We start from the raw sequence: 15,789 nt of genomic DNA, 5'->3' as shown, positions 1-15,789 counted from the left end.
TTGACATGAATTTCCTCCCTGCCCTTTTTTATATGTACTTACTCAACTGCACTGACCTTATTTTGACTCTTAGCAAGTGACACACTTATGAGAGATGCACGCACTCACAGGACTAGAATGCATCTTGCACATTCCCTGTGTGTACCTTCAGGCTCCACACTGTCCTTGCCTCTCACCAGAAGCCACCACCAAAAAAAAATACCACTGAAAAAAATACAGCCCACTGAAGATCAGTGTCCCAGCTATTTAGTCTGTCCCTTGAACCTAGATATTGCCTGGTGCATATATAAAGATATAGTAGGAAGTCTTTAATTTCTAAATTCCACATTTGGATGCATTCTAACATGATGATGATTACCTTGCATTTTCAGTATCTTGTTTAAATGTCAGTCCTTCAATGCTGCAGCTGTTTGTGGTTCTTTGGCACGTGTTGCAATGAGGTTATCTTAGCAAATTTCTGACTGGGCTGGACTCCATATCTCAGAAACCACGGCCATGGCTGGCAGTGTTTACTCCCTAGGTGCCTATTTCAGCAAGCACTGAATGAGTGTGGAAACCAGATCAGGGCTGAGCCACGCTGGCAGAGTGACACAGGGAAACCCAGGCTGCATTCGGCCATGCAGACCTTTCAGCACACAAATAAAGGACTTTAGCCCCTGGAGCTGACAACCCAGTGTCTTTTGCAAGTGGCTAAATAAATTTAAAAAATGCCTTTGATAGTTGTCCTAAAACTGCATATCCTGAGATAAGCACAAGCCCTTTTCATATGTGAGAACGCATGTGATCCGATGGCCTCACACTGCTGCTGTCTCTTTTCCCTTTCCTCTCTAAAATGCCAACACTATTGGAAAATCAATTTTATAGAACTTGTCCACTGCTCACTGCGCTGTTGCCAAGACCCCAGCGTAGTTCACAGCACGCTGCTCTTTGTGCCTAACAAGTTCCTGGGCTGCAGGACTTGTCAGCCCTGCTGCTCTCTGCCTGTGACCCAGCTGTGTGCTAACCTAGGTGGCTACTGCACCTCCTGCTGCAGATAATAAAACACAAAACAGCATCCTCAGCGAGAGAGATAAAAGGCATTTCTGGAAAACATGCCCAGTTCTATTATTCTTTATTTATGAAGGCCCTCCAGAAGGCTTCTGTAAGTATGGAGAACTTCCAAAAAGGCTTTGGAAGAGATTTATATTCCTGAAGAGTATTTAGAACATACAGCATCTTTTTTTTTTCTTTTTTTTCTTTTTTTTTTTTTTAATACAATCCTAGCTAAAGGCCCCAGATAACAGCAGTACTTGATATAGTTGTCTGCAAAGTGGAATGAGGGAGGGACAGGCATTCTTTGTTGCAAACCTGCTGCTGGTCATTGGCCATGCCTCAGCACAGCTCACAAGCAGCCTTCTGCAGAAGGGCTGTCATGGATATTTAGGATCTGCAGACTGTGCTTGAAGAGCTCTAAGGACATTCATTCATGCACCTGACAGAATGCAAACCTGGCCTAATCCCTGGGAACAAGGCTCCCACACAGATGGTTTTCTTACAAAGAGAGCGCTGTGGTTACCCCACTGCTGCACACAGCAAAGGCCTTGGGAAAGAACAAAAACTTTGACCTGATGCTGTCCTTTATTTATACAAATTCTGGAAGCCCTACCAGGAATCAGCTCCAGACTTCTACAGAAGGCTTTCTCTTGCCATACAGATAGGATTTTCCTAAGTTACATGTGATACAGGTTCAGAAACACTTGATATTTTATCATGGATCACACACAAAGACTCAGGTTAAGTTTTTTCTACCTACTCTCTTATTTTCTTTTTCACTTTCTCACCCACCCATCCATATATCCATGAATCCATTGTCTTCTTAATATTCCTTTACAGTCCTGCTGTGGACACAATTCCAGCCAAGCCAAGTGGCCTTGGCTCACTCAACCAGTGTCTCAGGCAGCTCTGAAGGCCTTTAAAAAGTGCAGCTTTTAAAAAGCCAGTTTTAGGGACAGGAGAACAGCTCCACTTTTTCTATAGGTGTGTGGCTGCTTTAGGCTTCTCTGCTCTGTATGAACTCCCCCGAGTTTTTCAATCTGTCAGATTTATTATATCCAGAGCAACACTGAAGTCCCAAAACTAAATTCAGAACATTCTGTATTATCTTGTTCTGCAGCCAGTGCAATCCAACCACTCTGTGCTGCCTTCCAAGAGATGATTTTCCCATGATGCTTCATAGAAATTCCAGTCAATTCAGAGCAAGTGCCACTTCTCTGCAGGTCATATGTCTACCTCTTTTCTCTATAAAACTATTTGGCAATGCATTTATTTTGGCAATTTCCAATTCAGATAAATTTTTGTATGCTTTTCCCTCACACTTCTCCCATTTTCATGCAATAGGATATTGTGCCCTCTGAGATAATCACATGGGTGTAGGGACTGAGACTTCAGCTGTGAGTTGGCAATGCCATCAAGTCCTTGGAGCTGCAGTGATTTACACCAACACTGGTTATTTATTTTCTCACATATTAGTTTTAATACACCTCTATTAATATGGTTAATATTTGTCATATGGTCACTTTTTTTGGGTAGGAATTAAGATCTTGTGATTTTATAGTACCAAACACAGGAGCAGACCTGTAAGTAATCCAAATTTATTGATATACAAGCCATTACCTGACTATATCTACAAGTGTCTGGAGAAGGAAAGATCCAGCAATCACTGGCAGTCTCCATCTATTCATGCCATACATTCCTCCCTACAGCACACACTTCATGTTTCCAAAGTTTCTGATTTCAGGCTTTCTGGTGGTCCTGGTCTTTAAGGCACAAATAAATAAGGCACCTTGTTCTGCTTCAGGCATATGGCCAGGCATTTATTTGACGTTAAGGAAAGATATTTTATTTGATTAAAAAAACCTTTTGAATTCTTGATCCAGAATTTGGCGTTCAAGTACAGCAAAATAACCACCTAAACCACAGACAGGGCAGGCAGCTCAGCAGAATTACTGAGTAAAAAGACTTTGTTTCTGTGTGACAAAAACCAAAGTTGAACAATTCGAAAATTCATTTATTGCTCGTCTAAACCACAACGGGTTTCTGCTGCTGAATTTCTTCCTAATATCTAGCCTAAATTCCCTGTGTTCCAGTTTGTACCCATTGCTCCTGCACACAGCACTCACAGTGAAGCGCTCCCTTACGAACTCCGCGGCAGGGCCGCGGTACCGGCGCTCCCCGAGGCGGAGCGGGGCCCGCCGGCTCCACAGCCCCGCGCCCCCCCGCGCTGCCCGGCACGGCTCGGCCCAGGCCCGGCGGGCGCTGCGGAGGCTGCGCGGGGCGGGGACTGCGGAACATGGCGGAGGCCGAGTGAGTCCCGGCGCTGCGGAGGGGCCGGGCTGGGCCGGGCGGCCCCTCCGCCCGCCGGAGCTGCCGGCGCTGCCCAGGCGGGCTGGGCTCGCCCGGCCCGGGTCCGGGGCAGAACCGCCGCCCGCTGGCTGAGAGGCGATGGTTTTGTTTGCTTTTGGCGTTGCCTCGCTGCAGACGGATGGTTTCTTGCCATCTCCTGCGCGGTGTTGCCCAAACAAATGTTCTCGTTGTCGGCCTCACCGCGCCGTGCCCGGTGTGTGTGTGGTGTCAGAAGTTGTGAATCGCTCTCGGTGCGCAGGGTGAGCAGGAGGGATCTTCTCCTTAGGAGACAGTTAAGTGACTAAGTGTTTTAAAAATGTCTAGGGTGATAATTTACTTGTTAACTTTTTGCGCAACGCCAGGCACCGTGCGGTGCCTCGCGAGTCGGGCACGGTGTGTTGAGAAGCTTGGGCTGGAGTCCGCGTGTGCCAGCGAGCGAGAAAGCGCAGCTGAGACCCTGGCAGTGCCAAGCCTGCAGCTTTCAGTGCCGGGGACAGCTGTGAATGTGCATTCCCAGGAAATGAAGGCTCAGAAGTCGCGTTGGTTCAATATGTTGTGGTCTGTTCCTATCTGAGAGGAAACCTGCAGTAAAACATAAGGCTTAAAAGGAGACAGAGTCTCCGCTGTCTGCAGAAACAGTGGCCTCCTAGTCAGAAGGAACTGGAGTCTTCAGAGATAGTAATTTGATTTCCATGAAGGGTGGTGATAGTATATATCTGTGCTGTGCCAGGGCGTTGTGAGCCTCGGCTGTCTGGGGCAATGAAGAATGTTTCCTGAGCGCTGATCACTTTGCTCTGTTCCCCGGTTGCTCTGTGGCATGCCAGAAGGTCAGTGGAAAATCTGGAAACTGATGAAACAACTAGGAATGAGATGTGTAGGGTGAGAAACCACCAGGTGCAAACGACTGCGTCATGCTAGATTCAGCCTTTGAATTACTTGCATAAACATCTGTCAGTATGTTCCTACCCAGGTGCCCTTGCTGGGGTCAGGCTGTTTACCTGTTAATAAAAATCTGTTCTGGTGTCTTGAATAACTTGCACCTGCAGTGGTTGTGTAGAAGCAGTAAGTGATTTCCTTCCTGTTGCATTTAGATAAGCCTTCACAATTAAATATGTGTTTGCTGAATGGCATATTAAAGAAGTGGAAATTATACAAATGCGTCCTTCCTGTTGCATTTAGATAAGCCTTCACAATTAAATATGTGTTTGAAAAATGCAGGTTTTATTATTTGAAAGTGATTTATACCGGAGTAAAATTGGACTTTTACTTGATCACCAGCATTTCTAGGAGAAAAACCAGTAAGAGCTTATCAGTGTTTACATTAGTATTGCTATGTGGATAGTTGATGATTCTTAATTAGGCTGAAGATTCCTGTGGATGAAGAGTTACAAGAAGCAGAGTCTTGTTAGAGGGAGATACCAAGAGAGTGTAAAATGGGGAAACAATCGATGCAGGAAAATTATTTCTAGATTTCATCAAAGACAGGGACTTGAGCTGATCTCTTTCAGTATTTGGGTGGTGGAACTAGATGATCTCTAAGGTATCTTCCAATCCAAAACATCCTGTGCTTCTATTTTAGTTGATAACCTTGGTGCATAAAATAGGATGCAGGAGGATGCTTGCTGATGACCCAAAGCTGGCAACATTTGCAGGGCCAAAGAGGCCTGAGAGATCCTGCAGGAAAAGTGGGTTGAAGTTGGGTGTCAGAAATCAATGACACCTATGGGCTGAAATGCAGCATGCAAGGTCTGGAGCTGGTGCCAGGGAACAAAGACTTCAGTAACAGGAGAGAGAGATTAAGGATCACAGGACATGAGCAAACCACTTTGTGACTGAAAAAAGAAACCTGTGTGCTGCTCATTAAAGGAAGAACTAGAAGTGTGAGCTTCCTTATGTATCAGCTTGAGTCATGCATTTAAAAAAGGGATGTGCAGACTTCAGGAAGTGCCAAAAGCTGTTGGGATGGTGAAGTAAGTGGAAAGTTAAGAGCTTAGTTTATTTCCCTAGGCAAACCAAAACTGAGAAGGGACATAACAGTTTGAAAACCCAGTATTCCTGCAGAGTTTGTAATTGGGAGCTACAGTCCCCAATGCCATGTGTTGGAAAGACTCCTGTAAATTTTGAGAATTCCGGTGATCACCTGGTGTGCAAAGCCCCAGGGGACACGAGGGGGACTCTCAGTAGAAATAGTGATGTTTTTGTGACTCCGTGGTTTCTTTGCTGGAGGCTAAAAGTATGATCCAAGCTCCAGTGCTGTGCATTCCAGAGCAGGAAAGAAAAATCTGGAGCACCTCCTTTTTGCTTGAAGGAAGTATTGCAGTGCCAGTGCCAGCCGTGATACAGACATCAAGGCTGGCAGTCTGACTCAGGAAGCAGACTAAGAAGCCTGACACCTTGGTGGTTCTCTTTCCCCCCAAGGTGTGTTCATGATTACAAGGAACTTGGAAAATTGGCTTTGTAGAAGAGAGCCTGTGTTCTTAGGAAGACCCTGTTGCCTTTCCAAACTGCCAGTGGGAAGTTTTGTATGAAGACAACTTTTTTGCTTTTTTGTCCTCTTTTTTTCTGTCTGTTGGAACTTTCCTCATGTCATGGAGAATGCTTTGGTGTGGCATCACATCTGTGCAGCTGACTGGAGTATCTTAACTAGCCTGAATGTATTTAACTTCCCTTTTGGCTTTCAGTCAGCAGAAGTGAATGAATGCTGTGACCTCTGTCTGCTCTGCTGTTGTGTCTGCAGAGAGCTTCCTCGGGGTTGGCTGGAGCTGAGAGGAAAGGGGATGGATGTTCTGGTTTGGCACCCCATGTGCCATAAATAAGAGTTAACAGAAGCTGCTACCAGCTGGCAGTTTCAGATTTAAAAACAATGTCAGGGCTTTTTTTCTGAAGTTCCAGGTGGCTAAGCTGTCGATCAAAACCGTTGTTGTACACGAATGTGGCCCTGAATCCGTGTATAACAAGACCCATGATGGACAGGTTTTGTTTTTTTTTGAGGAAGGGATTGGGGTGGGAGCTGTGCCATTCCTGTAGTGCCGGCAGTTACTCATGTCAGAGGCTTCCCAGTGCGAAGGCAGGTGGAGCTCCTTTTCCTCTGCCCTCAGGTGCTCCTGTGCCTGATTACAGTTAGGGTTTGTAGTGATGTAGGGCACTTTTCACCAGATGTGTGTGTTACTTTGTAAATATTTCTCTGTGCTGAAGTTACTGCTCTGGTTTGCTGAGCTGTTTGCTCTTACTGGAGGTTACAAAACATGTATGCTGCAGGATTGCTGGAATTCTGACTCCAGCCTGAGTTACTAAACAGATTTCACTTTCCAGTTGAGAAATGTTTTTTTTTAGTGTCTCTTCAGGAAAAGAGATCTCTTAACCCCTGTGGCTGACTTGAAATTGAGGGCTGTGTTTACTTGCTGCTGAATTATATAACCTCCAGTTGTTGCTTAAAGGAAGGGAGTAAACCAATTTATTCTTGCTGCAAAACAAGCCTTCCTTCCATCTGATATCTGTGTCATTTCTTCACCTCCTGGAATGTACTTTCACATTCCTACTTGTCCCATCCCACATGTTTCCTCCTTTGTCTCCTAGTAGAAAAAAATAGTTGTGAAACCTATTCCCTTTGTAAGGCATTTTTGCAGCTGTGGTTGATTCTGCTATCAAAGGACTAATTGCCTCTTCAGAAAATTCAGAAAAAATATAATAGGCATTTTTTTAACCCAGTCTCCAAAGAGGTTGAGGGAAATACTTGTAATGTTTTTTATATCTGAATTTTTCACTCTTTTTTTATTATTTTTCAGGGTTTGGGTGTCTCCTAATTGAAGAGAGTCGAAATATTGATTGCAAGTGAATCCTCAGTCAGCCTCTTGGATGCCTCTGATAACTTAAGAAGTCATGGCAGAAAATGATGCAATGCCAACCTTACCAAAAAAGTGTGGCCCATACATTTCATCTGTAACCAGTCGTGGCATGAATTTGGTAATTCGTGGTATAGTGCTGTTTTTTATTGGTGTATTTCTCGCATTAGTATTAAACTTGCTTCAGATCCAGAGGAACGTTACTCTCTTCCCCCCTGATGTGATCACAAGCATCTTCTCCTCAGCTTGGTGGGTACCACCTTGCTGTGGCACAGCATCAGGTAAGTTCAGTTGTGTGTCTGTGTTTGGTGTGCTGAGATAGTTAGGTAGTTGCATAAAGCTGTGTGAGTAGTGGGGAAGATAAAAAATTCCCTTTCAGCATCACTGTCCTTGTTGAGCTATTAGTATCCTTCTGATCTTTTGTATACATGAATACACATGTGTCCAGGAATTAGTTTTTGTGCTTTCTGCAGCTGCCAGTGGGAACTTGGGAAGGCTGCCTCTTGCCATCATCTCACAAGAAACTTGTAGGCCTTTCTGGGCCTGATGGGTTGGTAGTTTTGATGGAAAGACTGGACATGACTTGTAAAGTGTACTGTTTGATTTTAGTACTTGATTTTTAAGCCACCTCATTCAAAGATACTACAGCCTTGATTGGCTTTTCCCAGCAGGAGTCACTCTGTTGAGGTGTTCAGGGTTGGTTTTTTTTTTCATTATTAGTCTTCTCCATTTTCTTTCCTTATCTTTTCTGCTGGCATGCATACAAGGGACCTCTGTGGTAAATGCTGATAATTCACCCACTTTCTTACCATTTGTACTTGCACAGCCTTCGTGGAATTGACGTAACATTTCTCTGCAGTATGGTTTATTATTGTGAACAGAATAAAGGTATTTTGCATATTTATAATCAAGGGTGATCGAGGCTGCATTCAGAGAAGTCCTTTCATCCATCACCCTTATTAGTCATGAGTTTGGCCCAAGGCCTTTGGCAAGAAAATTGCTCAGGGAGGTTTTTTTCCGCTCCAGCTTTACTGATGATTTATTTTCTGAATCCCTGAGATCAGTTTGCTCTGTGGCAGAGGAAAGAGCATTTGCAGTGTTACCCCCAGCAGAGTGCTGGACTGAAGGCGCTGCAGTCTGTTCCCATGGCTCTGGCTCTGCTGTGCTCACACCACTACAGTCTGACATTAAGGCACCATTATTGTTCCTTAGTGTGGTTGGTAAAAATCTTTTTAGCTGCAGTTGCAGTATAGAATGCATTTGTGAAGAAATATTGAAAGAGCATCTCAATTCCCTGGGGCTGGAATTCCTGTTTGCTTTCTGTATTCAACAGCTACTGTAGGCTCTTGGCTTTCTCTCTTCTGGGTGAGCTTGAGCGTAGCATTGAAGAAGAGAAAAATGTTATCCAAACAAAGCCTGCTTGTAACAAGAACAGAAGAAAAACACAAAGTATTGATGTTATAAACTACACCAGTACTGTGGTGTGTTGGTTTTGCAGTTATTTTAAACGTGTTTGATGTGTGGGATTTTTGGAAGTGCCCAACCTGTAAGCTGTTAGTGCTCTTTCTGAACTACAGTGTAGATGTTGGTGTGGGGGAGAGCTCTGTCATCCTCTGTCCCTGGTTCAAATTGCCTCTGTATTGCTGCTTCTGCTGCAGTGGCTGAAGATGCTGCTGAACTCTGTGTAGCTTTTTTAAATAATGAAACTCTTTGAAGTTCCTCTTCTTTTACAATGTATGTTTTTGTGCTGTTTGTCCTTAAAATATGTGTTTTAGTAGTGACTATAGTTGTCAAAGCCTAGATAGCCTTTATTCTAGTTAAATGTTGCCAGTGCTTTAACTTCAGGGCCTTTTTTCTTTCCTGTCTCCACAGCTGTGATTGGGTTATTGTACCCCTGCATGGACAGACATCTGGGAGAGCCACATAAGTTCAAGAGAGAATGGTCCAGTGTAATGCGATGTGTAGCAGTCTTTGTGGGAATAAATCATGCCAGTGCTGTATCCTGTAACCAAATGACGTTGGTGGTAACAAATGGGTTTCCTCTTAAAAAAAGCTCACACAGTTTGTTGTGGTGAGTTGGTGTTAAAGGTGTAACATGCAGCATTTTTGCAAGGAAAATGCAGATTATGTGTTAGTGTCAAACTTGTAGCAGTATTGGAGCTGATAAGTCTCACATCTTTTTGTTCTGAAAAATATATTCATTAGGAATGTCTCGATATTGGGCTTTGTCTTACTTAGAGTCTTTATTTTCTTTGTATAATGAAGGTTAGTGTGGGAAGATATTAATGCAGTAGGTATTACAGAAAAGTGCTTTAGGTTGCTGCAGGCTGATATCCAGTAATACCATAGTAAGAGTTTGAGGCCCTGTCTTGAAGTCATGAGTGAAACACTTTGCAAAGAGTGGGGAAAGCTCAGGACTAGGAATACCCAGGACTATACAATGCCAGGAAATGTTGCTACCCCCTTCTGCAAAGGGTGCCTTCCTTGATGCCGAGAGAGTACCCTGGGTGACAGGTTGCTTTTCTCATGGACTGGTGCACCTTACTGGCAGTGCTGTGGGTCTGAGAGACTTTCTGCAGTTATGCCTAGTGCCTTCTCTGTCAGCTAAAACCAGGGTCTGCTGGTGAAAACTGGGGTCTTGTAAAGAAAGCTGATCATCTCTGCAATGCTCATCTCCATCCATGTCAGCTCCAACACAGTTCACAAAAATGATGCTAAAAGTTCTGTTCGTGTGCTGTTGGATCTCCTCACTCCCAGGAAGAAGGAGCATACTAAGTAAAAGGTGGCAGAGTTGGATGAATCCTCTCTTGCTTGGGCACTGATGGTTTTATTGCTGTGTGGTTTTTCCCCACCCTCTGCTGTCCAGTGTGGCCAGATGAGCTGGAGCTGCCGAGGTTCTGAGTCACTCCCACTGTCCCTCACAAACCTCACTCTCCTTCCACAGAGCTCTGCTCTGGCACTGTGCTTCTCACTGACCTATACCTGTTGGGTGAGCCCATGGCAGCTTTGCTGCTTTTAAGAAATAAGAGTTGACAGCTCCTTTTCACACAGGTCTGATTATTTACAGCAAATTTTCTTCAGTTCTCTAGCAGCTGTTCCCCATATCCCAGGACATCAGTAATGTACTGTCTGTATTTCCTGCTTGACAGCTCTCCAGACTGCTTCCTCTTCAGCTATTGCCAGTTCTGCACATTGCCAGATTTGGTGAGGGTTCTATCTTCTTTGACACTTTTTCAGAAGCTATTGATTTTTATCCTGTAATTATTTATTTCAGTTAGTCAAGCTTGTTTCTCATTTCCACTAGGTCTCCCTCCAGATTTTTGTGAGGAAATAGGACAGTGGTTTTTATACTGTCATCGCATAAATTTGCTTTCAGGCCTATGAAACATGACAAGCCCCTTTTTAATTATCTGTTTTGGACAGGAGTAATGAGAATGAGTTAGTGTTTCCAAAACATTTTGAAGGATGTGAAACACACAAAGATATCTGAAGTGACTTCACAATTCTTTCATAAGCTGACAAAACTGACTTTCAATGTTGATTTACATGAACACTTCCAAGTAGTATTTTAATTTTGATTTGTAGAACACATTAACATTTTAATGCTGAACTGAATGTAAAGCATCATGTAATTTAAACAAAATTACAATTAAGAGTGATAAATACCTTTTTTTGGTAAATCCCTATCAGTTGAATGAATTTAATGCTAGATTTAAGATTTCATATTGAGTGTAATAAAGGTCCAGGTGAGGGTGAGAAGTAACATGTGTATTGTGTGTCTCTATAAAATGCTTGATTGTTTGGTAGGGGAAGAGGCTCTTCAGTCTTGTACAGTGCAAAGACCCTAAAATTGGAAGAAGTATCATAACTTTTTAGTTTCCTGAAATAGTGACAATTACAAGCCTTAATTCCCCACATCTGATAGCTGTGTGAGAGGTGATACAGGTAACACAGTACTTGTCTTAATGATATTTTTTTCTGTTGTGCCAAAATAATAGAAACAGAATGGCAAAAATTGCTTTATGCTTGCACATGGTATTCCCAAGCTGATCCTTAACAGCCAGCACAGAAGGTGGATTTTGCCAACAATATCCAGCTGTCTCTCACCTTGGCAGCCCTGTCCATTGGGCTGTGGTGGACCTTTGACAGGTCACGAAGTGGCTTTGGTCTTGGAGTAGGGATTGCTTTCCTGGCCACGTTGGTGTCACAGCTTCTGGTGTACAATGGAGTTTATCAGTAAGTATTTGCTCCCCTAAGGTGAAATGATAATGTTCTGAAGCTGTAATGTTAAATCAGAATAACTGGAGGGGTGCAATTTGACATGATTTTCAAAGCTGTCAGCACCTAATTTTGAGCACAGCATAAATTGGACTGTTTATGAAAGTTCCTATCTGAGTGTGAGAAATCTAGTTGGAAATGCTAATTGAAATAAAATTGCTACCTTGCCAATGATGTAGCACACTTTGTTTGGTTGAATAAATGCAGCTATAATCAATAAGAAGCCTCCTTTGTTGTTTGCTGCAAGAAATTAAATTTCTATAACGTGGATCTTTTTGAGTTAAAATATCCTAATAATTGTGAGTTTGCCTTGGGTTTGGAGGACCCTATTGCACAACACTGAGCTGAAAAATGTGTATTCTTTTCCAGATACACATCCCCAGACTTCCTCTATGTCCGTTCCTGGTTGCCATGTATATTTTTTGCTGGTGGAATAACAATGGGCAATATTGGCAGGCAGCTGGCAATGGTGAGTCTGGAGGAGGGGGGTTGATTGCCTTCCAGTAGAAGTTAAATGTACATATAATTTCTTCCTCCATGTATACCAGCCAGATGTTTGGCTCGAGGGTGTGCAGTGAGGTGGAAACCAGCAATCATTTCTTGTTGATGTACTTAGTGAGCTGATCAGTCTGTAAATCAGAGTACACCCATGCTTTGCTCTGTACACTCTGTTACATACTTTCAGGACCATGAGCTAAGAGCTCCTGTGTCTGGGGAGAAATCAGGCCATCCCCAAAGTCTGACTGCTCAGGGGACAGAAGTTGCAGTCACCAGTATGTGCATAAAACTTAAGGGATCAAACTTATCTAAGTGGAGTTTAACAAGAGCTATTTTATCACCCATTTTGTAGAAAAATCACTGAAGTCTTTTTCACTAGTTATGTAAATTAATATTATTTTGTCAATTTCTGTTTTTCAGTATGAATGCAAAGTCATTGCAGAGAAGTCTCACGAGGACTGAGAAGAAATAATATGCACCTTTTAAACAGGAAAATGTCTGACAAATGACTGTTGGAGGAGCATAAGGAACACTTGACTATAAAATTGCCAAAATGCAATTTTTTCCCTTGAGTGGTATACTTTACTGCAATCTGTGATTGCTGCTTCTATAGAAACCTTGATGTCTGATTTTGATTACTGTGAAGTTACAATAGTATGCAATACATTTGACAATATTGGTTCAATTATAGGATTCTTTTTTTCCAAATCTAAACAGTTTACCATAAATTCCTGTCTGTCTGTAATATCGCAGTGCCAAACTGAACCTTTGCACTATGTTTCTGTAGCTGAAACTTCTTGATTCACTTTATTTTGAAAGTTTTGAGGAATTTGTTCTTAACAGCTAGTAAAAGACAGAGAGGGTTCACGTTTAGCAGTGAAGATCTCTTTCCATGATAGCCCATAATATCTGTATGAAATTTAGGGATTACAGGTGAACTTGGATGCAATAAGTAACTGATTTATGCCTATTAACACAGTATACAATTCTTCTGACCCACATTACTGGTGAGGTAACTCTCTGCAGGTTTCATGGGTTACTGCCATAGCATTTCATTTGTCTGTGGTGTGTGCCCAGAATCACAGAAATGGAAACTGAGTCTGGAAACTGTTCACTGTTTTTCCCCTGGTACACCCAGCATTATGGGTTTTTTTGAGTTTCTGTGAACTGTGGACAGATTCTGAAACTACTTGTGTGCAAAACAGGATACAGTTCAGGTCATTCTCGTGCAATCCTTTAAGCTGATTTGTGTTGATAGGAAAACAGCTTAGGGAGTTTTTATTGCAAAATTCAATTCTGAAGTAAATCAGCCACTACCATAAACCCCTGCATTACCAATGCTACCCTTGGTGCTCCTTGCCCACCCCCTGCTCTGTTGGCAGGGATCAGCAGTGCTGTGTTTTTAGGTACTGATGGAGCCCTCCTTGCTGTTACTGTGTCCAGGCAACCATAACTGCATTTGTTCTTGCAGCAGTTTCCTGAGGAAGGGAAATGCTGTTAGCCCTGTTTGGCAGGTGCCTGTGCACAGACAGCCTGGTAGGACAGCGAGCTGAAATAGGCTGTGTGCTGAGCACTTCCCTTCTTAAGAAGGATTTCAGTGTGCGATCCATATCTGGGGGCATACACGGAATTTTCTCTTGGCTTTGCAGCTCGCTTTTAAGACCATGACCTGGAAGAAATGCAAGAAGGCAGAAAGCAGATTTCAAGAGGACACTACTAACCTGTGCCTGCAGTGAGTTTGGCGTGGGATGTCTCCACTCTGTTTTCCCATTCTTTGTTGATGATGTTTAAATGTATTTGTTTTTCTTTTTTGTCTTTAAGTACTATTTTTTAAGTCTTCCATGAAAGGTTTATAAGACATGTTACAGTCACCTAGGGAGGCTGGAGTTGGTCCAAAGAACAAATAGATGTTTAGACAAGTTTTTATTAATAAATGTGTGAATGCGTTGTACATGAAGCTTGAACTAGGCAACTTTTTCAGTCTTACCTGCTTACCTCCAAGTCTGAAAAGCATGGAATGAGCACTTCCAAAAGCATTGTAACAAAATACATGGTCACAAAAGAAAAAATTATTGAATGGGAAATTGTAAAAATAATAAATAAGCAAGTGATGTATGAAGAGCTTGGTTCTGCAACTCCAGAAAGTGTCATCACCTGAAAGTGTCATCACGCACCTGTCCTGGGATGATGATTCAGGAAAGCACCTGCAGATGGTTCAGGAAAGCAGAGACACTTCGCTTTAAGCAGAGGCAGAACATGTCCAAGTAGATCCCTGACCAGAGATTTTCTCTTAATCAAACCATATGGCAATAAGAAGCATTTTATTGATAAAACCAAGAAGCTGGGCAGGAATGAAGGGTGAGTTTCTTTAGGCAGGCTCTGGCAATTTGCTGAAGAAGCTGTTGGCTCTCTCTCTTACAGTATTCCACCTCATCCACCTTCTTTACTTCAACAAACGGCTTCAGCTTGGTGGACAGTGTGAGAAGTCCCTATTGAGTTATCAGGGCATGAGTGGCATAAAAATTCAGATGTTTCTTATGCTAACTGTAGGGAATAACACAGTACCTCAGTAGCCAGTGTGCTGACTTGGTAAACAGTGTAGTTTCATCATGACCAACGAGTGTGTACAACTGAAGATGAGTTGGTTTTGTTATTCCCTTGGTGGTAGAGCTGCTGTTACCTGCCAGCCTCAGTACTTACACAGAAGCAGCCTCGTGTGTGTTGAAATGTGCAGTATGTGAGAAGTGGTTGTTGTGCATCTGTGGCACCCACTTTGCAGCACTTTGCACTCAGATTCAGCTAAACCTGGTTAGACTGTGCTGTCCGCTGACTTTTAAATTTCATTTTGGAAATTTTGAGCATGTTGTGCAAAGGCAGCAATCATCCAAAATAAATTTGGGTGGAGTCCTTTATTATATGTGTCTGTATTGTTTTTATTCTTACTTGACTAACATCAATTCAGGATCACATCGTGGGTGTCCTGTTGTTTCAAACTGCTGTGATTTTATGGCTGATGTGTTCAAGCCCTGAGGAAGGTTCATGATGAGAATGGTGACACAGCCTTAACTTGAGTGGTGTGGACATGCTGCTACTGTATAGCATGTAGTTATAACACTAGACTGTCTGAAAAATGTTGTACAATAAAGAATAAATAAGCTATAATTTAGATACAACTTTGAAAGCTCTCTAACCTCTTCACCAGTTAACCCTTGTAAGGTCTATGCTGTTTAAACTGGCAAATTGCTGTTAAAAGCAAAATGTGCATTAAACACAATTACAACCTTGATTGAAAGGTTTCCTCTTTCTTTAAGAAGTTATATTGATATTTAAAATACACTGAGTTGCCTTTTGTCAGCAATCTCATAATAATTCTGACCATTTAGCTGGCATATTGGGTGCACATCTGTATAAAAATAGTGAAAAAGAAGCAGGGAAGATCAAATCAGCTGTGATTCTATCTTAATTACCATGCTGAGCAGCCTTGGAAAATCTCCTCTTTTGAATCTGCAGTGGGAATAAGATAACTTCAGTCACAATACAGAAAATAGAGGTTTAGATATAAATAGCTAATATGGATATGAAAAAAACCCAAAACACAAATGGCAGGGAAATTCATAATGTATTTGTATTTATTAATGTTCTGGTCTGGATATGAACTGAATATTGCTCTGGTACTCACAGACTCCATCGTGCCCATCACTGTCTCAAAAAAGCTGTGATAAAGAGAGGTTTGGAATGTAATAGAAAAGCATCCAGGCAGAGGTGAGGAAAGGGTGAGAAGAGAGATGCA

General features: G+C 42.5%; 1 protein-coding gene across 1 annotated transcript; it reads left to right on the top strand.

Annotated features, from left to right (window-relative positions):
• Positions 1 to 3,165: 3,165 nt before the first annotated feature.
• On the top strand, positions 3,166 to 15,285 carry INSIG2 (insulin induced gene 2). The gene is made up of 6 exons (XM_039724722.1): positions 3,166 to 3,342; positions 7,167 to 7,504; positions 9,096 to 9,220; positions 11,293 to 11,459; positions 11,871 to 11,970; positions 12,420 to 15,285. The coding sequence occupies exons 2-6, from the start codon at positions 7,261 to 7,263 to the stop codon at positions 12,459 to 12,461; spliced, it is 678 nt and encodes a 225-aa protein (XP_039580656.1). The 5' UTR covers positions 3,166 to 3,342; positions 7,167 to 7,260; the 3' UTR covers positions 12,462 to 15,285.
• Positions 15,286 to 15,789: the final 504 nt, after the last annotated feature.

The sequence above is a fragment of the Passer montanus genome, unplaced genomic scaffold, assembly GCF_014805655.1.
Source record: "Passer montanus isolate IOZ18808 unplaced genomic scaffold, ASM1480565v1 scaffold1, whole genome shotgun sequence".
NCBI classification, from domain to species: Eukaryota; Metazoa; Chordata; class Aves; order Passeriformes; family Passeridae; genus Passer; species Passer montanus.
The sequence above is the reverse complement of the archived record's forward strand: the minus strand, read 5'-3'. Positions and strand labels throughout refer to the sequence as shown.

Bases quoted from the DNA above. Each gene is read 5' to 3' on its own strand.
- INSIG2 (XM_039724722.1), top strand. From the start codon at position 7,261: ATGGCAGAAAATGATGCAATGCCAACCTTACCAAAAAAGTGTGGCCCA. The intron at 7,505-9,095 runs GTAAGTTCAGTT...CTGTCTCCACAG, and splicing joins TTGCTGTGGCACAGCATCAG to CTGTGATTGGGTTATTGTAC. The intron at 11,460-11,870 runs GTAAGTATTTGC...ATTCTTTTCCAG, and splicing joins GTGTACAATGGAGTTTATCA to ATACACATCCCCAGACTTCC.